Consider the following 27132-nt stretch of genomic DNA (forward strand, 5'->3'; position numbering starts at 1 on the left):
TGAGTACTGATCCCTCCATCAGACAGCCCTGTGGGCCATGAAGGTCACCACTCTCGTAGCAAACAAAGTGCTGGAGTGGAAAAGGTGCGTGTGGCTCTGATGCTGGGGAACCCTGATTTGATCTGTGATGAATCTGGCTGTGGCTTACTACAGAAAGTTTGAGACTTTCTTCAATAGGAAGGCATGGAGCTTTTCAGGAAACCTTTTTAAGGAAGTAGGGAATTTTTCAAAGGTTGGAGAGTGTACCTCCGCCTCTTTTTTGGCAAGCTGTGCCCATGTCGCCAGAGCTGAGCACCACATCACCTTCTTAGCAGAGAAAGGCATTTCAGAAGTCAGATGGATACTGAGAGCAGCAGTGCTGAAGAAAACCAAGACAGTAGGTAGGGGAAGGTGGCTTTCTGGTAGTGCCCATGCAAGAGAGGAGGACCTTGTTGGGTTGCCACCTCTCCCATTGCCTGTTGTGCCAGTGCCAAAGCGCTTGTGCACAGCATGACAGAAAACAGCAATGCAATGCTCCTAACTCACATGCAGCAGTAAATGTAGCACCGGGCTCGACAAGGGGACAAGAAAATGATGAGTTTTGCTTAACTATAGTTGACATGCAGGCATCACATTATCTTAGTCATACCAAGGCTAGGTAATTAATTGCCAGGTTTAATGTTTCAGGTCACATCAGGGAATAGTTTTACCAGCAGATGTAAAGATAGTCCTTTGGAGTGGGTAGCACTCAAGGTCAGAGTCAGCAAATCCTCCTCTAAAAATAGACTCTAGTTGCAAAGTTGGTAAGATTTCTTTTGTCGTTCGGCCGCACTTCACAGGACCCAGCTACCTAGAGCACCCACCTAAGCCTAGAGGTAAGGCTAAGCAACATACATTTTCTGCTGTACTTGTGCTCCTTTTCTTCCTTTTATAACCTAGTTTAAGTAAACCAGGGAGAGGACTGAGAGCTGGCAAACTTTCTAAGGTAACCAATAACTTCATAAACTTGTTGCAGGGAAAAAAAAAAAGCTTAAAACTATTGCAGAGTCAAAGAGGTTTTGAAAGTATCTTTTATAAGTTTTTAAAAAACAAATTGGTCATGTTACAGAAATGACTTTATAAAATAGGAATGAGGTGCCAAGACTGTATTTACCTTAGAGATAATTTCTATTTAAAAGTTAGGAATAAAAATGCATTTTTTCAAGCTTTTGTAACATCCATCCCAGAATATTTTGCTTATTCTTCGATAATTGCTCCACCCTCCAGTCAAATCTAATGTTTCCAATTGAATTACAATTCTCTCAGATGATGCTGTGTTTTAAGTTTCTTTGGGCACTCTCATAATATTTAATGAAATCTCAGCTTAATCTGTTTTAAATTAACCAGTTCAGTCAACAATAAAGAATGAGGGCAAAAATAAGTTTTTAAAAAGTCATCAGTGGCTTAGAAATTCATTGAAATAGCTGGTTAGTTTTGAATATTCACAGCAGGAGGGTCTGGGAAATAATTGCACAGAGGCTATGATTCTTCTGGTTTTAAACTGTTTAAAGACAAATGCATTGGATTAACTATTTGACAGTCCCTGAACGCTTCAAGCATAAGAATGCAGGGGTAAAATACAGGAACTGAAGTAAATGACAGTTTTTGGTGAAGACTAGAACAGGAATAAGGAACACAGGATTGTGTTATTCTTCGCTTAAGTATAATGCAGGTACCCCAGGGATTTCTGGGTTTGGATGTACACTGCTTTGCTTAATTCTTTTAGAGCTCTTTCAGAGAAAGATTTTTTGAAGGACTTACTCCTCCTCCCTCCCAAGAACTATTTGTACAAAATTAATTTTTTTGGTCTAGTGTTAGGGAAAATAACCACCCAAGGAACCTTTGCAGCACTGTACCTCATTGCAGTACCCTGGGGTGCAGCAAGAGCCAGGTTACACAGGAAAACATACAGCTCTTCATGGCTATTGCCAACATTTGGAGTCTGAGCAAAATGTCATGGGGATGGCATATCAGGGAGCACCATTTTAAATTCATTTAGTTAAATCATCCAGAAAGCAAGCTTTTGTTACTGCAGCTAACTGACACTCAGCTCAACTCATGTAATTCGAGTCATTGAAAGCTTAGAAACCAAAGCACCATTTACCCTCCTCCCAAGTGCAAACACTGCGCTCCAGACAGCATGCGCATTGGTTTCTGCAAGGAGAACTTTCCAGTTTATAAAACAGCCCTCTGCTTCATCATACTCAAAAAGGGCAAGTACTTTTTCACCCTGAAGTACCTGGCATGCTGGCTGGAAATGGAAGAACAGAGCATTTCTTAGAATTCATGAACTTGCTCAATAGATCCTCCCTCACTACTTCTGAAGACCCTCAGTCATTAGATCTCATTTTTGTTTGCCTTCAGCACCGAGAGAGTGCTTACCTGGAGAAAGGTTACTAAACTAGATTCAAGACTTTTGCACATTTTTTTCAAAGCGTAGGAGAACTAGTATTCTCCATCCTTAACTTCTCTCAGGTACTTCCCTCTCTTGTTACAGACACCGTTTCTCCATGAAGGTCTTATCTAAGGTGGTTATTAAACTGAAAGAGGTAAATAAAAATAAAAGCATTATTTTTGCAGTTGGCTGGAAGCCAAGAAGGTCTCAGGTTTGGACTCCCTGGAAGATAGATGTCCTCTGATTTCAGTGGTATTGAATTCTACCTGATAAAAACATTCAAATAAGTCAGCTCTCCATACAACATCAGAAAAAAAAATAGGAATAATTTCTCAATAACAAGCACTTCATGCACAAAATGATTTCTTAATAAGGGTGGGGTTTTTTTCCATTTTATTGTTCTTTCAAATTTAGTGTTCATGGCAGTAGAAAAATTCAGTCCCTAGACTTGAGGGTCAAACCACTGGCAAATTTCAAGGGTACCATGTTTATCTCCTACTGCACTGGTGTGGGCATAATGTCTACTGGAAATGTTATTACTTCTGTAGACTTCTCATGAAAGGCCCAGAGCTGACAGATAGTCTGCTTTGGTTATTTTCTTTCCCTCCCTTTGCACCTTGATAAAAAAAACCTTAAGGTATCACAGCTCCACTCCTTTTTTCAGAGCTGTCACAAGGAAAGAGGTAGGAAGCAAAATCTGAAAGCATCAAAACAGGAATAAGATTAAAAACTGCCTCCACATTTACAAATAGGTTATGTATTTAGGTGTTTTCTGGATGCTGAAAACCTTCAATTCCCAGCTAAAGCAGAAGAATTTGGGACTGCTTGGTATTTTCAGGGAGAAGTAACTTTTAGACAACTCTGAGTACAAAACCAAGGCTGGTACACTTGGTGCACACCAAATTAAATTTAATAAAGCCAGCATCAAAAGCCCCACTAGCACAGGTGACTGATGTCATATGGGCTGGGAGAACTCCAAGAGCAGGAAACATGGGTGGTAAAGAATTTAAACTATTCTGCTATATAAATATGGACTGAAGCAGGCATTAAGTCACAGAAGCCCTGTGCCCTATGTCAGGCAGGACAAAACAGCTAACAGGATTACAGTTGTTCCTTCTGAAGGAAAGAGCAAGGAAAATTGTCTTCTGTCTCCATTTTCCTTCCTGCCTTTTATTTGTTTAGCCTCTCTCGTTGCAGGTTTGTACCAACACCATTGGGTTCCGACCTTATTGGGGTTCTGTAGCTTGAGGCACAGAAACACAGCTACAAATTGGCAGCCAGAATACATATGCTTGGGACAACAGCAGTGATGGAGGAACCCTCCTGGGTCAGGGAGGGATGCAGAAAAGAAGGGGAGAGGGTACATAGTTCCTTGCAAAGGACAAAGGCAAATGCAATCCTTTCCTGTGCATGTCTGCCATTTTTTTTTTTTTTATCCCCCCCCCCCCCCCAATCTCTACAGCTGACTTAGATCTTAACACCCAGGCATAAATCTTGCCAAATTGTTCGGCATCTTTATACACAGCGCTAAGGCTTGCACAGCACGTTGAGCCAAAAATATTAAGAAACATAGTATTTTGTTATGTAGATAACGACTTGCAGCTTTCAGTCTCAAAGTACTCAGAAACTTCCACTACATCTGGAAAACCAGCATCAGAAACATACACACCACCACCGAAGCTCTGATGTTCACCTCTAGATATGAACCTCAGCTTCTTCCCCCCACATCTGTGGGATTACCAAACTGTAGAGCTCATGACTGACATTTCCAAAAGCATTAACTAACCCCTTAAAAATGTTGAGGTGGGGGAGGCACATCCCTCCAGTTGAACAAATTTGAAAATGGGCCACAATTCCAGGGCTTTCCTGGAAATTTTGGGTTAATTTGAGTAGCTCCAAGGGACACAAGACAAGGTGCAGAAAGGAAATCTTTCACTGCCATATCACTGCTCCAGTCACTAGACTGTGTTCACTCTCTGAATTAAACAGCAGATAGAATGGCAGATTTTCCTTTCTTTTTTCCCTTGCACTTGCTTTCCTCCCTCCCTGTTTTGTTAAAAATAAAATAAAAAAAGCTAAAAAGCTCTGTAAGAAATTCCATTTGGCAGCTGTCAAGTGGATAGTGAACATAAAGAAGAGATTCCTTTGCTGTGCCTAATGCATGCTGCTTATCCAAATTAGCCACACGATTACTTCTATCAATGCAAAAATAGTTTAATTTTTTTTTTCTAGCGCACAGCACTTGAGAACAACTTAAAATGCAGTGTAATTTGCCACACTGTATGTCCTGAAGTGGCTCACTAATGAAAAGAGGATTAACTCTCCATTATTCTGAATTACCATTTTGTGAAATCACTAACAATATTTTCATTTATATACGTATAACCCAAGGGGGGAAAATATTCCAGCCATCCAAGTGATTAACAAATAAAATTCATTAGATAACATGCACTTTGGTCTTATTTATGAAGAGAAAGATTAGGATATAAAAATGCAGATGACTGAATTTTTATCATCCTTGTTCTGATAATACACTTAAGTCCATGACAGCGTAACTGGTGAGCGCCGGCAGTTCAGCGTTACACACACAGGCGGGACTGAGAAGCAGAACCCATAGGATGCCAGGCTTGGCGGATGAAATCTGGCAGGCTTGGGCATCGGAGCCCAGTCCCACTGAGGTCGGCCCGGCCCTCGGCTGCTCACCAGCCACCGCAGGGTGGGCGCAGAGAGGGAAGGGGGTCTCAGCAGCTCACACGGCCTGGCCTCAGCATAGGCACAGCAGAGCAAGAGAGGAGCCGTGGCTTGGGCAGAGGGGAAGAGCGGGACTAGCCACAGGTTGCCCTGCCTCACGGGAAGGGAACTCCTGGCCCCAGATGCAGGGCTCCGCTCCTCACTACGCCTCGAAGCTGGGCTCAAACCTTCCTGCCCAGGAGAGCCTCTCCGGGACAACGGCAGTTCCCTCTAGCTGACTCTCCTCTTCATTCCTCCCCCACGAAGTAAGAGAGGCTGTCCTGGGCTGGAGCAGCACTCCCAGGAGCAAGCAGGCTGCAGAGTCCCTTATGCAAACCAAGGGCACGAGGTCCGGCCCTACTCCAGAGAGCTTTCACATCCAAGGTTCTGTGTCCCCAGCACAGTGTGGTGCCATGAAGCGACTGCCAAGCTGGTACAGGAAAGCTGCACTGGTACAGCATTCAGCCTGTGTTAACTAGTCTGTAAGGCAAAGCCTTTTTAGCCCCAGTGAAGCACTGCAAGGGGTGGGAGACTGCTCTGATGAGCCTGTGCAGGGGTAACCCTGCAATCTGTCTGCCAGCTGACTGCACCGGGTGAACACCCTGCAAGGGACAGTCTCCCCTCCCCAGCGGTCTGCAAAAGAAATCTGAGCTTTCCCTGCCTGGGCTTGTGATAGACAGTCATCCTTATACAAACAGTCATCCTTACACCCACCACAGCATTAAGAACCACCACAAAAAAAAAAAAAAAAAAAAAATCCAATCCACTTTTTCACTTTTTAATCTAAGAGGGCAGGCTTAGGAACAGTCTTCCCTCAGCTCCGTTCAGTGTACACAGAACAGTCAGTAAGCGATGAGGTTAGCCATCTTTGATTCCTGGACAGACGCAAGTCTTTCCGTCCTTCTCCCCCCAACCAAATGTTTCATGGCAATTGATTCCAGAGCTCAAGCAGCAAAACAGCTCCTTTTACCCCCCTTCCCCTCCTCCTAGTTAAACTCTGTTACTTCTTACTTAGTCTAGAGTCAAATCTGAAATACATATTTTATTAGAGGAATTTCAACTGATGCTTTCCTGTGCTCTAATTCAATTTAAAAACCCTGCAGCAGATAACATTGGCAAGGCATAAAAGAACACAGCTTACTTGAAAGTCAGGGAGCATATGGCTTCCCAGGACAGACAGAAAAGAGTATTTCTCAGCAATGGTCTAACTTTCAGAGTGCTAACCAAGCTTCAAACTGAGACGGTGTTGCAGGACCACAAACGATCATTTACAGATGTAATTGCCCTGTTTTGAGGTCTGCAGTCTATGAGCAGGACTATTCATTTAACAAATCAATGTGCTGTGGCCACCAAGCATGATTACTGATTACACTGCTTTCTCTTCTTCCCTTCGTTTCCTCCCCTCCCATTTTATGGACCCATGAATAAAAGCACACTTAGTCCTTCAGCATCAAGGCAACAGGCTCTCAGTTACCCTAATTCCTTACTAGACAAATAGCAGTTCTTACCAAGTTCTAGATAACAGCCTATTCACTCCCAAAGTCAGACTGTATTAGAGTTGTAGCTCTGACAGTCTAATACTACCTACGCTGTTGAGTCTGGATGTAGAATTAGCATAATTCTGGCATGGGAAGGAAAAAGGCTCTCCTGTGGAATGGCTACTGGGGGCACAGAGATGGGACTTGGTGCTACTCAGAGGCACGCAAGGCTGAGCCCAAGGTAAATTTGCTAGAAGCTGGAATTCTCAGAGCCCTTTACAAATCTCAGCAGAGGACCACTTAGCTAAACATCATCATCATGTTTTAGGAAGCTTGGCTGAAAAATAGATCCCCCTGCCAGTGAAAGCAAGCCAATTTTTGAATAAAGGTGTATGCATGCCAAACAAAAACTGACTCCACAATTTTGCCTAGCTTTGGAGTAGGAAAACAGGAATCATTTGGCTTTTTCAAATTTTCCAGAGAAACAGAACATGACAGGCACAAAAGAGCCCAAACTGAGGAAACAAACCCTATGGGTACATGGGATGTCAGTGGAAAATGGTCATCCTGCTTTCAGGAGTGCTCTACAACAGCTGCATGAACGCATTAGCCAGATTTTTGTAATAAAAAGGACACAAATGTCACCAGTGGCCAACACAAAAAATTTGTGGGAGCCACTACAGGATTTGTTGCCTGCAAGAAAGGTGGATTTTTGGCAGGCTGTATGTGCACACTTCATAAGATCAAGCCCAACTCGACCTCTTCTTCTTACGAGTCTCATACGAACTCCAAGGTTCAACTTCTCCCTTCAAGGGGATGAGAGACAGGAGCAACTGCTGCCCTGAGACATCTGGGAATCCAGCAGGAGAAACAAGACAGACCCAACAGGGAGATGCAGCAGACAAGAAAGTCTGCAGCAAAAGGCTCCCAACATGGGAAAAAAAGGGAAACTTGTTTCAGAGGACAAGAGGGGAAGGTGGTTAAGTGACAACTGGCAAAGAAGAAATAAATAAACAAAATAAGGGGTAAACAGGAGGTCAAGCATGTGGCCAGCCCCAAATTCTAGTTCCTAGACATTTCCTGTAGCATAAAGATCAGCTGCACGAGCAGTTTAACTTTCCTGCTGACAACTTGCAGAACAAAATGTGCTTTGCCTTCAGAAATGTGCAAATCCACAGAAGAAAAGCAAAGGAGACATTACAACACCCATGTCCCTCACAATAATCCTTCTTCGACATTGTGCCTGGATCTATGACATGAGTATTTGTCTGGTAGTGTGCTATTTCCAGTGCTGTTACTTTGGACTGAAAAGCTCTCATGTACACCTTTATCATTTGTCAATCACTCCCTTGTTTCTTCTTCTTTACTGAGAATACATGCACATACTGTACCTTCACTCTCCTGCAAAATTTTCTTCAAGTAATCAAAAAATTAAAGTAAAAAATAATCTGAAAAATCCTTGAACTAAACACACCCAACACTCTATGCATGGGGATACCAGCTGACTTCTTTAGCAGGACAGTGCACTGCCACACCTGAGCTAAGGAGCACAGCATTGCACTCTTACAGCTGTACTGCACCTCCAGCAGCTGGTACAGTTGCTGCTGGTGCAAGAGTTTCTGTATCACATGTATTTCACTGAGCTTTTACCAGATATACTTCAGCTGCAGGGGATTAGGAAAGTTAAGCATGGATGCAAAAAATCCACCTGCCCAAGTGACAAGACTATTCTTGCAAACCTACAGTTACCTGCCTCGTCCTAAGGCAGTGTCTTCATGAAGGCATGGATGGGAGAAGTGTTGAGACTCAAGTTAGTCTCTGGCCTTTAACTTCACTCACTGGCGTTGTGAAAACTCCAGGCTGCCTTCTGAGCTCCCGCTCAGTGCCCAGCTCCTAAGTAAGGCACAGCCTTGGGGAAGTGGGGGAGGAGGGAGACCACCTAACTGAGCTGTAACTCTTGACTCCACAGCTGAAGGAGGCAAACTCTGCAGGGCAAAGCCTCCATCAGGACAGCAGCTGAGGAAATCACAGCAAGCAGGAAAGAATCTGGAGCTTCAAGAGATATGTAAAGCTGATACCAAAGGATTCAATACTAGCAGATAGCTCAAGCACATGGGACATCAAGGTTGTCAGTTCTGAGCAATACAGCTCTGACAGCATGGCCAGGCAAAGGGTGTTGTTTTTGGCAACATTAATGATACTCTGATTTTAACTACAGGACAACATTACTCTGTTGCTCCCTTCTATATGTTCATCAGTGCTTCTTCCTACCCACTTGGCATGTATGCACCTAGGTTAAAAAAAAAAGTGAACCCAGAAAGAAGGAAGTCCTTGAGCCCCATGCTAGCTAAAAAAATATTTTGTCAGTCAGTGGTGCTGCAAAAAGGCAAACTCTCATTCCTGCAAAAAGCCTATGAGGTTCAGTGTGCAAGGCTGCATTGAGATCTTGAAATAGTAGAACAGGTACACCCAGCATTCACCTGAATGGACATATTTTATCTCCCTGCGTTGCTGAAAATCACATAAAGGTAAAGCCTTTAGGAGACTGACAATTAATGATAAAGAAACATCTTAAATTTCCCCCACTCACTTCCCCTAGCTGCTCTAGATCCCTTGGATCAGGCTGCTAGACCTACCAAATTCTTACCAGTGGATTTTCCAGGAAACAAACTCCCAGTGGAGACCAAACTTCAGTGATCACAAACATTTGGTTTTTGCTCCCATTGCTGGTAAGCTCATCCAACAAAGTATTCCTTGCCTAGTTCAAGGGAGGCAGAAATCCAGGTGCGAGTCTGTGTCTGCCACAGAGCAGGTACATCCATCTCACACCATGCCCAGCCCAATCACATCTGGCCAGCACTGCTCCCAGTGTTCCACAACTGGAACAGAAGTCACTTGCTTTGTGCTTCCTCAGGTTAACATTCTGTTTTGGTTGCATTCCAGTTTCTTGCACATACTGAGCGCACTACTCCACGGACAAGATGTCATCAGCAGATTTGAATGCTGGGAAGAAAAATGCATACATAGCAATCAAAGTAGATCCTGACAACGATTACTGTACCCCAGGTGCATTTGAATTGGAGCGACTCTTCTGGAAAGGATGCGCAAAGTACACTCATGTCAATGAAGTCTGGCCCAACCTCTACATAGGAGATGAGTAAGTGTACATAGTACTTCTCTTCTACATAGGAGATGAGTAAGTTCTACTAAGTACAGCTCACGAACAGAGAAAGGTGTTTCTTTCCTCCTACTACCCATTCATTAGTATTTAGTGCTGACAATGGGATTTGATGAGCTACTGAGAGATGCCAGAGTTCAATAAAGCAATCTGAGCCTGGCATGACCTTACAGATCAAGGCACACAGTGTTTGTCGCTGCCGCTTCAAGAAAGCGCTGGGTGAGTGCAGCGGGGTCTACTGTTAAAGACTGCATAACAGGAGTGGTTGTGGCACCAGTGTAGGCTGCAGAAGTTGAAGCAAGTCATGATCTATTTTTAAATGGCTCATTTCGAGTAATTTGTCATTTATCTCTGAGTGAAAGTCCTTCCACAATTACACTGACAGAAGAGCATGGCCTAGATGTGTTGGACCACAGCTTAGATTGGTTTAAGCCTAAAATGTAATCCTTGAGAAATGACTGAAGAGACAGCTCAACCCACAGTGGTATTTCTGCATTTCCAAGCCTGTGCTTGTGTACATGGGATACTCTGCATTTCCAAACTGCTCAAAAGATTAAAACAAACAACAGAACCCAGTGGAAGGCAAAGCTGCAGAGATGTGTCTCACTGATCAGATCAAGTGTGATTTGGAAAAAAAAACAAACCCACAAAACAGACTTAGGTCTGCCGAGCACAGTACTAAACTAGAAACAGCCTATGCCAAAAAGCAGAGACCACTGCTGTAGCAGGGAGACATGCCATCAGAAAATCCCCCAACCCAAACCCTGAGCAGAGGAAGAGAGCTTTTCTTACCCCTTAAGCATTACTGGTCTACTTCCCATTTTCCTCTACACCCTGCACTAACATGACATTTATTTTACATCATCACTTTAAGGCACAAGCAGCAGCCCACTGGCTCCAAATTTCTCAATAATTTTTTAAAAGGTCCTAAAATTCATCTGTTGCCAGCTTATAAAGGGGGAAAGATATACAGCCTTGAAAGTTACAAAACTCCTAATATCATCGACCAATTACTTCTGTGGCACCAGAGGCAATTAACCAAGCCTGGGCTCCCTCTTTTAGAGACAGAAAATAACAAAGCAAAAAAAACCCCAAAATTAAGCCATGGGAAGAGCCTGGCCAAATGACTCAGGAACAAAGGAAAAGGGAGTTGAGTTGTCCTCTCCCCCTCCTAGCCTGCCCCTCTTGTTAGATGTTTCTGACTCAAGATTCAGTGTAAAAAACAGCCCTTTCTGGCATATATTTCCTTCTTCCTTGTTCAGAATCACTAGCAGAATTATTTTGAACGAAGCTGTTAGAATTTCCCTCTTATCTCTGTGATGAAGCTACAGCTCTGCCCTCTAAGCAAAGGGATCTAACAAGACAACAGGTCTTTGGACAGTCAGTCTTTAAGCCCAGAACACCAGCCAATGACTCTTTCCTGTAATCATTCCTGTAGCAGTGTTTGTTACACCTTGTAATTTAATAAATGCTAGGAGATGTGACTGAATACAACGCACACCTGCACTTAGTACAACCTAACCAGAGGAACAGAAAACCAAGCTTCTTGAGAGCTACACCCACTTACGCTGGGCAGTGTATTTCTGCAGAGGACCAGTCTTAAGTCAGGAGGAAAAGCAACGGTGTTCCAAGGGGAAACAAGTCCGCCACGTGACTGGGACAAAAGAATGAAAAAGCAAATGGAGGAGAAAGAAGTGAGGAGCAGATGTGGGGTGAACAGACACAAAACTTCACCAAAAAGTGGGGCTCCCTGAAAGAGAACGATTATTATCAGCCAGATAAGGGCAAACTTGACATCCAGTAGCAGAAAATCTGAGATGAGAACTGGTCTGCAGGCAAAGTCCAGGGACCTCTGTATCTTTCCTCAGTCAGCTCCACATCTTACTTCTGACCAACAGCTTCCCCCTTCAGTGTGGCAGGGTTTTTTGTATTGTTTTATTTTAAGATCTTGCTGTAGCACTGGTCGCCAAAGAGCTGCCATGGAGACGTGAACAGATGTTGGGTATATTTGCATCCTTAGCCATGCTAAATTAAGGTTGTTCTTGAAAGAATTTAGTGGAGCTCATCAACAAAATCAAGTGAACACACACATGCAGAGTTTATCTTCAGAGCTTTCACATCTGTGCTTCATTCCTGCCTCCTGCATTTACAAGGTTAACAGGACTTGTGACTGCTTATGGAAATGCTAATTAATCACCCTGACTACGTAACCACATCTTCCTTCTAATGCAATACAGGCTATCAAGGAGCCCTGTGAGGCCACTCAATCCTTTTGTTACAAGGCTTCACTGCAGATGTTGCCCAGAGGCAATGAAATCTCCATGAGCCTGTCAGGCCCAGAATAATCAAAGCCTCAAAATATAACATGCTGTGTTCAGCTCCAATTGAAATTTTCCTCTAGCAAGTTCCAAGGACTTTTAAAGACCAGACACAAAAACTTGCAGGAGACAGCCCAATGATAGGAATAAAACATGCTTTGCCAAGATTTTGATTAATCTGCTACCAGGATTAGTGCTTGCATGTATCCTACCCACATCCAGAAGCCTTCTAAAGGGATAGAAAGCAGCTTTGTCTTGATCCATTCTTTCACTGGTCACCAGGTTACTTGCATGGGCAGTTTTACTGGCTGACCCCAAGCCTGCTTGGTTCACTACAATCACATGGAAAAAGTCTTGCCAGTGATGCAGCTTGTAGTTTCTTCTTGTGGCTCTTCAGTGATTGCCTTATTACCCAAGATTATGTTCATGGTTCCACATTTCTGAATTTCAAGAGTATTTTAGCTGAAGACAAAAGCCTCCCAAGATTTTGTTTTCCTCTTAACCACCCTCTAGCTCTCATTAGGATTTAAGGCCTGATCACAATTTCAGGTCTTTCTGTGTTCTCAAACTACTCCCAGAAGAAAAGAAGTCTTCTGGAGTCTAATTCCTTACAGGTTAAATATGAAAAATAATTTTCTGGATATGCAGCTAAACTGAGGTTGCACTTCAGGAAAGCTATGGTCTGTGCTTGTCCCAGAAGAGCCCCAGGGCTTATGGTCTTGAGAACTAACACAGGTAAGGTTCAACAAGACACGAGTAACTCAAACCTACAGATTGGAGTGTATGATAATTAAAATATATAACTAAACTTTAAATATATGCTTAACTAAAACTCATTCTCTCCTCTTCCCTTTGTCCAGAAAAAACAATACAGTATGGCTTTTTCCAAGTTACTAAGTAGAAAGACAATTTATACTGTTGTAGAAGAAAACAGATGGGACTCACTCAGGGTAGCAAATAGTTAGCATTATGAACTCCTAGGATCAACACCAGTATTTATCATACAAAAATAGGAATGTATGCAGGTTTAGATTATAACAACATTCTTGAGGACATAGTTTCAACTCTGTTAGTATAAGAATCTGCCAATTGTAACAGCAGTTTAACAATCCAGAAAATCGGATCTGTAACACTGGACCATAAACCTCTTAAAGCAGCAACGGTTTCCAAGGCAAGTAACACTTCCCCACACAACAACATCTCTGTCTATAGGCAATTTCTAACACTTGCTGAGTGACTGAAGTCAAAACCAGGAACTGAATGACTGCATCACAAGTGTTTGATGCCTTTGCTGTATAGAAAGCAGAGAGGTATTTTCTGTATCTAGGTTGTATCACTTACAAAACCAACATCCACTGTTTTAGGCTAGAGGAAAATGGACTACTAAATCTTTTTCTACCACATATTATGAAGATCCTGTTCAGTATTTTCCGTGGTAACTAAAAATTCTTCTAATTCACACTGAACAGGAGGTATCCACAGAAATGGAGCAACACCTCAGAAGGAAAAGGGGATACTATGCTACACTATCTCTAGATTCCCTCAGTGCTTTGGTAACTCAGTGGAGTTACCAAAGGAAATTGGGTCAGTATTATTGGAAATTCTCAGCATCTCTCCTCGGGAGGGAGAACTGCCAAATTTTCTTAAGAAAGTGTCAGTATTGCCTATATTCAGGAAGCTTCTTTCTGACATTGACCATCTGGTAAATTATCATCCTGCATCAAGCTTTCCTTCAGCGTTTAAGAAATTGGAAAAGTTTGAGAGAGACAATTCCTCTTCTAGTAACATGTTGCCTCAGATTTCCTGGTGTTTTGTTGATCTGGGTCACATCAATCGGTGGCTTTAAGACTACATTGATTCGGATGAAGCTTAAGAAACTTGGCTCTACTTAGAGCTTGCAAGCATACCAGTTGTCTGGTTGACGAGTACCCACTAGAAGGTGCTCGCTTACCTGTGAAGGGAGCTGCTCTGCCCACACCCTCATGAGGCATTTTGCAGGATTACTTCCTTTCCTTTAGATGCACTTGGGTTTTCATCATGAGCCACCTTCTCTTCCCTTTGTTAGCTGCTTTTAAGATACTTAATACTTGATGTAGGTGCAGAATGCAGTGCCTGCAAGTTGTTTTTCCCTCTCGTCCAACTCCACTGGTTTGGGCATCTTCTTGATGAAAGCAGCTGGGACTAAAGCTTGTTATGACAGTATTTTTGAAGAGGGAAAGGATTTGGTACCCTGGAGACAGCAACTTGAAAGGAAGGATTTTCTTTCACATTACAACTACTGACATTGTTGCTTCCAGAAGAAGGCAGAGTTTGCTGCAGCACTTGCTTTTAGTCCTATGAATCTTAGCCTTAAAACTGACAGCAGGCACAGTTAAAGTCTTGGACAAGCCCTCTACTTGCCCTTGCACAACTCAAGAGGTATAAACAGTCTTTTGGGAACCATCTGAACATGGATGATGGTTTTGTTTGGGTCAGTTCTCCCTCTTGGCAATAGTCTGTTATTATCAATATATCCCTATATGAAAGTGTTTTTATCTCCAGTTTTCACTGTTTAGGTGGCATTCTCATATCAAAGTACTCCCCCTTGTCTCAGAACTTTAAAAACATATTTATGAGTCCATCTGTCCTACAGTAAATGCAGGGTCTGATTCAGCAAAGCACTGAGCTTTTGCTTAATATGCTTTGCTATAGAAAGAAGGACTTCTGGGTATGCTTAACTTTTAGCATATGTTTATGTGCTCTGAACTGAAGAGCTGATGAGTTTTTACATAGGACCAATCTGCCCAGTTCATCTCTTATTAAACTCAATTATACTGGAATTTTCACTGTTATCTCCCAGTGCCACACTTCACCTTCTCTGCGTAAGAACACATTCAAGGCAGACACTGGAGACCACACTTGCACCATGTAAAAGGAAATCAAGTGCTAATAGCACAGATGCTGGAGGTATACAAAATGCAAGAGTAGTCAAACGCTTCATGGCTTCACCTACACTGGCATTTGCAGCAAACTCCTCTTTACAATGGCTACTTAAAATTCAACCATAATCACAACAATGGAAATATTAATTGCAATTGATAAATATTCTTAGCTTGATTTAAACCTGGTAGTGAGCCAACTGCAAGCAAAAAAAACCTGTGCCATTTCTAGCTGAAAGTGAATTAGAAATAGAGTTATAAATCCTCCAATAAGGTATATGATTCATGTACCCCTGAATGATCCCATGCTATTAGTCACCTCAACCAATCGGATATTTGCAGATTCTTTATGCTTGATTTTTTTCCTTCCTTTCATCTAAAATACTGACACCTCAGGCATGGTAAAAACTGCAAGGAAGACCAAAAGCATTCCCCCCTCCTTGGGATGTAACCAGGAGTATCATGTATGATAAAACACACAAAAAATTAGGCTCTGATTAAAGTAAAGAGATAATGAGGGATGCTTCCACAACAGCATCCACACTACAGATTCAGCTGAGGTTGGAAAGCAAGCCAAGTCCTTCACAAAAAGCTGGAGTTCACTGATGACTAAAGCCAGTCCAAGCAAACACGTCAAGGGGCACAGTAACATTTCCATTTACAGGCATATAGGTCCCCCTCTATGAGGGCTTAACAGCCTGTTTCTTGCTCTCTGTTAACTGGCAATCAACATGCTGCAGACACAGCATGACCCCAAGTTTAACTGCTTATATTATAGCAGTGTCAAGAGTCTCAGCACAGGCTGTCCCTGCCCAATAGCATTTATGGTCAATGGGCAAGATAAAAAGACAGCTGATAGGAGTGAAAAAGCAGGCAAACCCAGGTCAGTATGACGAGTGGTGGTCCAGCTGGGCTGTTTGCCTAGCTTTTGGGGAAAGGTTTTACAAGAAAAAAAAAAGAGCAAAATTTTTGAAAGAACAGTAGAGATCTCTCTTATGAAAACTAATTATCAAGTAGCAAGACTGAGGGGATGGAGAGAAAGGAAAAAGAGTGTAAGTGCTTCCCAATCTCCATATCAAGTTTGAAACCAAGCACTCTTGCTCTTGGAAAAGAGTGTCACTTCAGCTTTCTTCAGAAGATGCAGATTCTAAAGCCCAAGGCAGGCACCTCTTGCAGTCCTGTGAACTCTATTTTGTACTGAAAAATGATCTCTACACAACATGATGTATTAGAAACCTTAGGAAAAGCTTTCTACAGATAATATTGTCCAGGGTATCTGCTGGAAGAAAGGTATCCGACATCTTCTTCACAAATTACACACAGTAGGTCAGCCTGCAGATGCACAAGAAATATACCCACAGGACCTACACTGACCCTGCCCTGTTTAGCCAGGGCAAATATTTTAGTTCTTGGTTCAACTAACAGGTTGTACAACATGTATACACAACACAGTTTGAGTATCTATTCCAGTGAAAATGTGGAGATTCTACCAGATTTGAGTGCTCGACACTAAGCATTAATTTTCTGGAAGTTTTGAAGATGAGCAACATCAGTAGAAAGAAGAAAATGTGCATCCATATTATAAAGAAAAAGATTATATTGGATAAGTTTACATTCAGTCTGAAAGGATATTGCTGCATCAGTTTATGTATCAGGCACAATTAAAAAGCAGATGACATTTTAAAATCAGCCTATCCCAAGCACTGAGGAAAACAGAGTATAAATTCTTCAGTGCCATTAACAGTGGAGTAGATAACCCCCGAAGTATTTCCTTGGTAAACCTGTAATTTACTTAAAAAAAAAAATTGCAGAAGATGATCTAGTTACATCTGAGCATTTACAATGGGCTTTTTGCAACAGCATTCAAGGTCGATCCTATTGTTTTACATTGTCCTTGTTCAGAACAACTTGATCATTTGATTCAAATGCTATTTATCAGCCTGAGCAGTGCTTGCAGAAACCAAAGTTTGGTAGTATCTACAGTCTATGAAAAACTTTGTTTTTCCACTGACCCTAACTACACTGCAGTCCTACTTACTATTCACAATGTAGGCCTCCACTTGCAGGGGTTCCAGCTGAGCACAGATCTCTGACCTGAAACCATCAGTCTTTCATGGTTTGTTGGATACATGCTTTGGGCCAAGTCTGGTGAATGGAAAACATATTTTCTCTATCCCAGCATCAGGGAGGCAAAACAAAATAAGGCTTAATTTGGAAGCAGAATCTCAAGCACATAAAACCAAAGAGAATTAGTTATTCACTGCACCTTTACTCTTCGGCCAGGACATTTAATCTGTTTTTTAAGTGCTGGCCATCCTTATAGCCCCGAACAAAGTGCCTTTGCTGGCAAAGCAATTAGACCATATGAGCCTGAAGAGAATCCTAAGGCACATATCTCCTAAAAGGAGGGAGAAAAAGAAAAGTCTGTCTAGGTCAATCACTGCAACAAGAATACAAACGGAACGAGTGAGCATTTTTTAACCTGAGATGAAGGTGGCAAGTCACAGCTCTAGCAGCAAGATGCTGCTGCTTCTCTGTCCTCCAGAGTCTACTGAGCTTAGGCAGGCATCACCACACTAGGGGAGTTTTTATTTACTTTTTTATACCATCGCATAGGGGACTTAGGACATTATTTCATGGCAAAAATACCAGTAGAGTCAAGACGTTATCATTCCTGTCCAGAAAGGACTTTCTGCAGGGAGGAATATCTCCTCAGAACAGCCAATTATCATGAGCTTAATTTAAAGAAGAGCGAGCAGAGGTAAGACCTTAAGTATCCATATCCCAGTTAAATGCTCTAATCACTAGGTTCTTGAATGCTCAAAGGGGGATTTTGACTTTGACAGAGGCCTGCAAGGTGGAGTCAACTTCAAGCTGTTCTGACCTGTCACCACTAGAATTATGAAACAACAGGTAGCCCACCACAATGTCCTGTGTGACAGCAGCTGTATTTACACATTGAAATGTTCAGGAAACATTCATGGAGAGAGGTACTTTTGGTTGGAAAGTACATGATGTGAAACAGCTTTAACTCATTTATGGGAGCAGTAGTTACATGAAAATATATTAACAGAATAAAGCCTACGCAATTTTATGTAAAAAGCTCAGTAGTCTTCCTAGGCACTAATGGAACTTGACAGCTTTTCCAGAACAAAGCTTTCCAAAATAAAATAACAGAACAGAAAAGTTTTTACATACCTGTCCACAAACTGCAGAATTTCAGGCTGCTGGTGAGCACTTAAGAGTGCCTATTGGGTATACAAAAATCTAGGATTTCCTCTCCTACCTGTCTTCCCTTGAGCAAGGGAAGAGAGGACAAGAATAAATTAGAATACTGGGCTAAATATATGACTTTCAGCTTTCACTGAAGGCTAATATCCAATTTCCATATCTAGTTCTTTTTGCTTTAGACCTCTGGTTAACCAAACATGACAGTAAAAGGAAACCTGATAGGGACTTGTGACTACAGAAGGGTGAGTTTTTAAATTATTTTTAAAGTAGAAATGGAGAAAAAACTCAGTAACTTCTTTTAGGGATGAAGAGCTTCTTTCTGAATCCCAGATGATTTTACTACTTGCATATCACTGACTCTTTTATTAGTTCTGCAATATCAATTGATGGGACAGAAGGGGAAAGCAGCATTCATGGCTCCTATTTCAAGTTCTGCCACTGATTTGCTTTTATGACTTCAAATAATTAATTCTATTTCTTTCTGTATCTCAAGTTTCTTCTTGTACAAGACGGATAGAAGCCAGGATTGCCTACATTACAAAGGCGCCAGGAAAATAAATTCATTTTTAAGGTGCTCTAAGGACCTGGGAGAGATAGTTATGAACTCCAGAAGGATCATTCACTCTGAATGACAGTATCTTAAGATCTTTACAATGGTAAATGATGCATTTTTGCAGCATTATCAATTTCATTAACATTTTGAACATACCAAATCAGAGATGTTTTTTTTTTTTTCTGGCTTGCTGGGTAAGAAACTTCTTCACTTACATGACAGCTCTTGTTTTAAACAGGAAAACTGCGTTAGATCGCTACAGCCTTGAGAAGGCAGGCTTCACCCACATCCTCAATGCAGCCCATGGTCAGCGGAATGTGGACACAGGACCAGAATATTACCATGACATGACTGTGGAGTATCATGGAGTAGAAGCAGATGATCTCCCCACTTTCAAGCTCAGCCAGTTCTTCTACTCAGCTTCTAAGTTCATTGATAATGCACTTCAGGATGAAAGAAGTAAGGAGGGTGCTGAAAATGGTTAAAAACAGTACAGTTATTTACTCTGTCCGATTATAAGCATAGTTCCATGGCATTCAACCTTGTGGGAATGAAACAAGTCCAATACAGTTTAACAGAGAATATAAAACTAGTAGCACGGAACTAGTTTAAGAGAAGATAGTGATGTAACTAGGACCCTTCTCACTGCAAAGCTAGTACCAGCCCAAGAGCCCCTTACCAAGCACTTTCATAAAAGCCCACATCACAGCTTGCATTAAGGTCTCCTGTCTGACAGAGGTTTTTTGTTGTTGTTTTGACTCTTATCATAAACACAATCAAAGACAATTGGACATTGCACAGGTTCCATGTATTAGCTGTCTTTTCCTCAAATTAGTCCCTATCCAAAAAGATTTAATGAATACTGGTTGCACAGTAGTGGAACACATGTGCTCTGCAGAGATTCCAGGCTGTCACTCCACAGCTTCATGCTCTGCAGCATTAGATTCACTCTACAAATATACAAACCACCTTCCTACCAGGCCATCAGATCTACCCAGAGCTATAACATTTATCTTTCTGCCATCTTCTAAGCAGCAGGGGACCAAAACAACTCTGCCAGCAGAGACCTAGAAACATCTCATTAAAACCTTTGTAATTTCTCAGCTTGATTACCACAATTCATTATTTGCTGACCCCCAGCAGTGTTCTATCAGAAACCTTTACACTGATGTGAAATGCTACAGCCTAGGCCTCACACTGGCTTTCAGTATTACTCCTACTCCTTCCCCTTACATGTTTTTTTTGTTGTTTGTTTGGGATTTTTTTTGTTTTTTTTAAATCTCTATAGGATATTTTACCAGAAACCAGCTGAGAAACTGAAGACTTTCCTGCTGACCTACAAAGACCTTAATATCAGAGGGTCACATATCAAGTTTCTAGCCTCGTGTCAGCTTCTGTTCTTGGCTGTTTAGCTCAGCTGTAGCCAGCTACTACCTCGCTTGCCCCCAGTAGCCAGCCAGGTCTTTACAATTTTACCCTCTCAGCAAGTACACCCTACAACAACAATCCCTTCCTTTGTTCAGGAGAGAGTCTTGAAAGCAGTTCAGTTTTAAAAATCAAAGTCCTAATAGCAGGAGAAACTGCTTCAGGAGCTTACTTGCTTGTGGAGAAAGGTACCCAGCATTTCAAAAAATTGTCTGAAGCACTGCCTTTGGGAAGGAGTGGATAACTAACATGCACCTGTGTCTAGCCATGGCTGGAGGCCAGAGATCAGTATCAGACTGGAGTACTTGAAATAAGAAATGCAGACTTCCTCACTCCCACCACCCTCCTGTTCCTGTAAGACCTTTGTCTGCTGCACTGAGGTAAAGAAACAAGCACAAGGGAAGCAGCAAAGGCTAGATAAAAACCTTGCATCCCAATAAATATTGAGGCAGGGAAAGATGGGATGGGGGGAGAGGGGAGTATTAACCTTTTTGTTTCAAAACCACATCAAAGTCCAGGAAACTCTGAGACAGCATCAAGCATCAGTCCAGCACTGAAACACAAGACCAAATCAAAGAGTGACTGGATGAACTTCTACAAAACAAATCTGCACTTAAGTAGATACTACTGCAATCATTTCTGTAGCTGTGCACTGCCTGCCACATTCACATGGTTTTTAAACAAGATAGCTAGGATCTTTTCTGATGGAGACCAATAAAGAATTACTGTAACACTCATGAAGAAAAAGAGCAAGCTCTTCACTTTGTCATAAGGGAAAAGTACACTAAACATACATCTCCAATCCCAGCCACAGATAGGCATAAATGCACATATGCATGGCCCACTAAGACATTGAGCTTGAATGCATGACAATAGCTTTCCAATACACATTTACAGAACAGAATAACTGCAGAAGCTAGACTAAAGAGGCTGTTACACTTAAAGGAGAAAATACTAGAGGCAAGTAACTAGTGCTCTCCTCCAACAACATGAATGCATTATTTGTGAATGCACATCTAGTGGAGAAAGGTGCTCTGTATTTCATGTGCCTAATGAAAGGACTATTTGCATGCATCTTCCTGACTGACAAATAGCATCCAGATTCCGAAACAGGATTTTATAGTAAGTCACCAAGTGCCTATCTCCAGTGGTAATAACACGGGACTTCAGTATATAGTGCTAAATACTTCTGATCAGTAACGCAATTACACTCATTTGCCACTTTGCATTAGAACTGAGCAAACGCGAACAGAGGGGAAAAAGGGAAAAAGAAAAAAAAGTTTCAACTTTTGTGACCAGAATGTACTTCGGCTGTATCACATTGTTTGGGGTGTGACCTTCAGCCAGCCCAGTGATCAAATTCATTGAATAGATGTCTTCATACAATGCTTTTTGCTGGGAAGATGCTCAATAGTCCATGTTGTTGAAACAAGTTGTCACGCAAATGAAGACGACGCTCTGCAACAGTCCAGAAAGCTTGGCAATTTGGATGCTGTCAAAACACAGTCCTAATGCAGTAATTCTGACTTAACCCTCAAAATCTTTGTGATGGTGAAGAAACTCCTTGATCAGAGCAGTATTTGCAGAGTGTAAGCATGGGCAGATGGATGTAAGAACAGTGAAAGTAGCTCAGTTGTAAGAGTAAGTTTTAGAGGCAAACTCGAACTGTTCACAATTATGCATGCTAACATTCAGCTGTGCATAAAGATTTCCCCAAACATGCAATTTGGACCATAGAACAGCTTAAAATTTATACCAGCAAGGCCTGATTAACCTGAAAGGAAGAAATTATTTTAAGAGGTTTTTAAGTTCCCCACTATGCTACAGATTTAGTACTCATTCCCTTGGTGTCTTAGTTCCTCAGAATGTAAAGTAGAGGGGAATAGCACTTTCTCTTCACGTGAAGATGTCACGGGAAAAAAAATACACTAAAGACAGAGCTAAAAAAAGTAACGTGAGAAGAAACATGAGACAGATACAAGGACCCAAGGCATTTGACCAAAGACACCTTAACATTCATCACTCCATCTGACTCTGGAAAGGGAATGCTGCATCTAGACAGATTTTCAAGAAACACAAGCCCAAGTCAAGTGACCAAAATAGTTCAGGGACCTGTCACCACTCAGCAAACCTCTGGCTCTGTGCACTGGTATTTTTTTATTCAGCCACACCTTGGAGGATGTTAAGTGGTCAGAATCAAAGACTGCAAGAGCAGACTCCCTCTTGGCAAAGAAGGTTCAGATTGGTCCTTACATCAGAAGAGGCTATAAAATAGTACAGAAGGGACATGGCTCTGCAGAATAGTGCCAGCGTTTTGCTGTAACAGGCAGTCAGATGTTGAATATTCACATACAGGAAAGGACAGACTTCATTTTCCTACAATCAGGGGGCATTTCAGAAAATTGTACGGCCATTTCTTGCCTTTGTTAAAACAGTATAAAACCATTCATTTTCTCCCATATCCCCTTGCATTTGCCACCCACACAAAGTAAAGCCTTCCTTTTCCTATCATGTATTTTATCACCTCAACAGCAACCCATTTACAAGGTAGGAAGCTCTAAAGAGAAGCATGAAGGGCTGAACAAATGAGAGTTTTCATCCGTTTCAAATATTTGCAGTAATAATAGAAGGGATTATCATTTTCCAGGAGAGGAAGAGGCACTTTTAGTTATCAGAGAGACTGGAATTTTGCCAAGATGCCTCTAAGACTATCTGCTAGGATTAGGATGCAGACTGTAACCATTAATCCTCTAGTGTTGGCAGTTCTTGATGCGTCCATTACACAGCAATGCTACTTGTGCCAAGACATCCTCTTGCGCCTGGAAGCAAAGGAGTTAATCGGCAGGAGTCATGGCTTCGCACCCAACACCTCCCACTGGGCAGAACTGACAGAGATAAACTATTATTGCCCCTCCCCCCCCCCCCAGTCGTGCCCCCTCCCCCGCCCCCCCCCCGTGGCAATTCAGCTTAGCAGGGTGTTAGAGTGCTCCAAATCTACTTCCTTCAGCAGTTCAACCCTTTGTGAGACCCCCTCAAGGGCTCTGAATAATTTTTGGAAATCTTCTGAAGCATTTCAAAACCTGTCAATCAGACCTGAACCCACTTACTGTTCTCTTCCTCCACCTCCCCCAGACACAGCAAATGGGGAAGGTTCCACTTTGGCTTACATCCTTGTTAGTACCTGAAGCCAAGGACTTTCTGCCTCTGGAAGTCCAAAGTTAAACCAAGCAATGTCACAAAAGCTGAATCTTGAGGCACATTTATTCAGAGATGAAAACTATTAGCAGAGACTCTGCATTCACAGTACACAAGACAGGCCACTACTGCAAGGAGATGACCATATAAAACACTCAGAGAGGTGGTGGTGAAATGTTACTTTAATTCAACACGACAGGGTAAGGGCGACTAGCCAGAGATTTAAGAACGGTTTAAGAGGTGGTTTCTTTATCTCCCTGGTCATATGCCTATTAACTTCTATGGCCTTTCTTATCCTCTGCCCTCAAAAATATCACCGAGCCTTAAAAAAGGCCTTGTTAGCTCTATTTTACAAATGAAGTATTTGGGCATAAAGTGATGCAATCTATATCTTGAAGGACATTATTGCCAGAACAAAATAAAATAATAAAATTCGTTTAGCTTTTTGTGTCTAGCTGGTAGAACTGAGAAAGGCACCTCTGTGCATTCCATTTATCCTCATGGAAGAATGGTTTGATAGCATACGAAACCCTCGCACACCCTTGTGCTTTGGCCATTATGCCCAAACACAGAATTACATATATGCTGCTTGTGAGGCATGCAAAATTAGGCTGCAGTGGGGCTTGCTATGTTACTTAATGAAAGCCTGCAGCCCCCAGGCCTTCTCTGCAACCTTTGTTCACAAATAAAGTCAAAGATACCTGGTTTAGGATTAAATGGGTAATCTCCAGTGTAAATGTTCAGTTACTACAGTAAGATTTACAGCCTCAGTTTTCCCACCTGTAAAAAGACAGGCCTTACAAAAATGCTGATAAGGGTAGTCAAACCACCAAACAGAGCAGGGGCACTACAGAAACCTTCACTGCCAAAAAAAGAAATTACCCAGGGTCATCTCTGCATCATTTCTCTTTGTTTCCACAGACAAGGTTCTGGTTCACTGTGCTATGGGTCGCAGCCGGTCAGCCACACTGGTCTTGGCTTACCTGATGATTTACAAGAACATGACAGTAGTGGATGCCATTGAGCAAGTATCAAGACACCGATGCATCTTGCCAAACCGGGGCTTCTTGAAGCAGCTGAGAGAACTGGACATAGCGTTGGCACTGCAGAGGAGGAATACCAAAACCAGCCTACCATCTGATGATGACGAGAACAGCACCATGATCTAGTATTGTTTCTGGCAGGGTTGTGCTACTGGGAAAGAAACTCCTTAAAAGGAGGGGAGGGGAAGGTGTAGTTAATTACACAGTCACAGGGATCATTTGTTATTTGGAAGGAAAAACAAAGTCATTTCAAATGCTGTCAGGATGAGAAAGAACGGAAGCCAAATTTAAACCCCATCATCTTAGAGTGTTCCAGCCTTAGCAGAATTCTTTGTTACATCAACAAATAAATTTTAACCTCCGTAAAAAAGCTTTTATAACACAGAAGCAGGCACAACTTGAAGAAAACCCTCTTCTAGCAGAGTACCCCCAAACTCCTGATCCTAACCAAAGCACATGGCCTTTAAAAGAGTAGAGCTAGGCATTCCTAAAGAAATTTTGCAGGAAAAACACTGAGATGGTAGCAGCACAAATGTTCAGTCCCAGAGTTCTGAAGGATTTTGCAGGAGTTTGCCTTTTTGTGCTGTTTCCTGGCATCTCCATTTCTTCTTTCACAGTAATCTAGGGCAGCACAGCATTTAGAGAGCCTCCAGATGAGGATCAACTACTCAGTCTTTACAAAGGATTTTACAGCAGACCATGCAAACTCAAAACAAAGCAAGACCCTTGAGAAGGTCAGATGCATATGCAACTATAACGGACAATTCAAAGAAATACATACACATGACATTTTAGCAGTTTCAGTTTTAACTTGTTTTTCCTAAATGCTTCAATTGCCTGAACTTTAAAAGGTCCTATACACACAGTATCCAAATCAATTCACTAGTCCACAAAAAAAAACCAACAACCCCCGACTGAGAAAATTGTGTTGTGACTTGTTTTCCTGCACTTGGAAAAACTAACAGCTAGAACAATAAAGAAAAATAGGATGTTCTTTACGTTGCTAAGAGGAAGGTCAACACTGAACTTGTGCAGCCCTAATAACCCCCTAAATAACCACGGATTACAACTAGTACTAATGAGATTTTAGTTTTGATTAAAAAGGCAAGAGACACAGATAAAACCTTTAAAAAGTATCTCACCAGGAGATAAAATTAAAAACTAACCTTTAAAAAGTAACCCGGAGAAAGCTGCTGCTGTGCTTCCAGACACCACTGTTCATATTTACTATTACCACGTTTCCTATCTCAGCTTTAGTCACCTTTATACATTACTCTCCTCCAATACAGTTGCCAATAATTGTATCTGTTGACACAAGTAGTCCAAATACACAAATGGGGACACCAGATCTACTTTTCTGCCTAAACTTATTCAATTTACTCTACTTGATACAAATTATCAGTAACTGTGTTTTGACACAATCAGAGTTTTGCCACCTCAGCAGTATTTGATATTCTTAAAATATACTGTAGAGCAGGATAACAAGTAAGCCATGCTTACCTTTTTTGCATCTGCAAAAAGATCAAGTCATTGCTCTCTCCACTGGAATTTTGCCTAATTCAATGTTATCAGGCAAGAGCTATTTATTGCCTCAGTGCCTGAGAGGAATGACCTAGCCACCAAGAGCACCTGAGAGTTCTCTTGGTCTTTACCAGCTGACAAAGACTTTGTGACTTTGGCGCAGTATGGACTGGAGCAGTCTTGGATACTTAAAAAAAAAAAAAAGAAAAAGAAAAAGAACACAGGGCAGAAGTGTGCCACTGAGAACTGAGAGCATACACTACAAACCAAATACAATTGAGCACAACTTAACATCTACAAAAAATGGTTTAAACAGCTCTTTACAGGCTTAGCATCTCTAGTGTGAAGGCTTTCCTATTCCTTCACTTCCTTTTGGGGCCCAAAACCCAGCAAATCATTCATCTCCAAACAGTAACTGTAGCCAAGGCTGCAGGCACCCATAATGCAATGCTTTTGACTTATCATTTGTATTTATCTGTATAATAAATACCTTACCTTCAAATTCTCAGGCAGAGCAGAACACAATAAACACAACCAGACTACTGTTAAAAAACAAGCTGGACATCACAATGCGAACAATATTCATGATAGACATACACAAACTCTGGGACTTACAGTGAATTAAGTAACCCTAAACCTGATTAGAACACCCCCCCCCCCCGCCCAAACCAGAACCAAAAGGAAGCTCAAAAGGAAGTCATTTGACACGTCGAAAATAAATGAGCAGTCACAATGTGGGTTTAAAGAGTAAAAAAATTATTGGAAGGGGTCCTTCAACTCTTTCCATCTACTTCCATAGACCTTCAAATGCACCTTTTCAGAGCACCTTACTGTCTACTGCAATTTAATTCACAACCCAGACAAGCAACAGCTCTCCCGGCCTTGTCTCTGACAAACCTGCCTTTCAGACACATGGCCCCGCTCTTTCACTTACCTTGATAGAGAAAGCTGAACTTTCTCCCCTCTATGGCAGCAGTGTGTTTCTTAGCACTAGCCTTACAGACAGGAATTCTGTGCCAAATGATATACTAAAATAGAACAAGTATCTACCAGGATTTCCCTCAGTCAAATTACAGGTTATTTTCTTTCTTGTATCCTGCATCCTGCTTGATAACTGCTGTAAATGGAA

At 41.8% G+C, this 27132-nt stretch overlaps 1 protein-coding gene across 1 annotated transcript; it reads left to right on the plus strand.

The window, feature by feature from the left end:
- The first annotated feature begins 734 nt into the window (after positions 1-734).
- On the plus strand, positions 735-26219 carry DUSP29 (dual specificity phosphatase 29). Its single transcript, XM_069796290.1, has 4 exons — positions 735-854; positions 9565-9778; positions 19058-19278; positions 24361-26219. The coding sequence occupies exons 2-4, from the start codon at positions 9603-9605 to the stop codon at positions 24606-24608; spliced, it is 645 nt and encodes a 214-aa protein (XP_069652391.1). The 5' UTR covers positions 735-854; positions 9565-9602; the 3' UTR covers positions 24609-26219.
- Positions 26220-27132: the final 913 nt, after the last annotated feature.

Source organism: Haliaeetus albicilla, chromosome 11 (genome assembly GCF_947461875.1).
Source record: "Haliaeetus albicilla chromosome 11, bHalAlb1.1, whole genome shotgun sequence".
In the NCBI taxonomy this organism is placed as follows: domain Eukaryota; kingdom Metazoa; phylum Chordata; class Aves; order Accipitriformes; family Accipitridae; genus Haliaeetus; species Haliaeetus albicilla.

Coding starts and splice junctions, on each gene's coding strand:
- DUSP29 (XM_069796290.1), top strand. CDS start 9,603: ATGTCATCAGCAGATTTGAATGCTGGGAAGAAAAATGCATACATAGCA. Junction 9,779..19,057: donor AACCTCTACATAGGAGATGA/GTAAGTGTACAT, acceptor TGTTTTAAACAG/GAAAACTGCGTTAGATCGCT. Junction 19,279..24,360: donor TGCACTTCAGGATGAAAGAA/GTAAGGAGGGTG, acceptor TTGTTTCCACAG/ACAAGGTTCTGGTTCACTGT.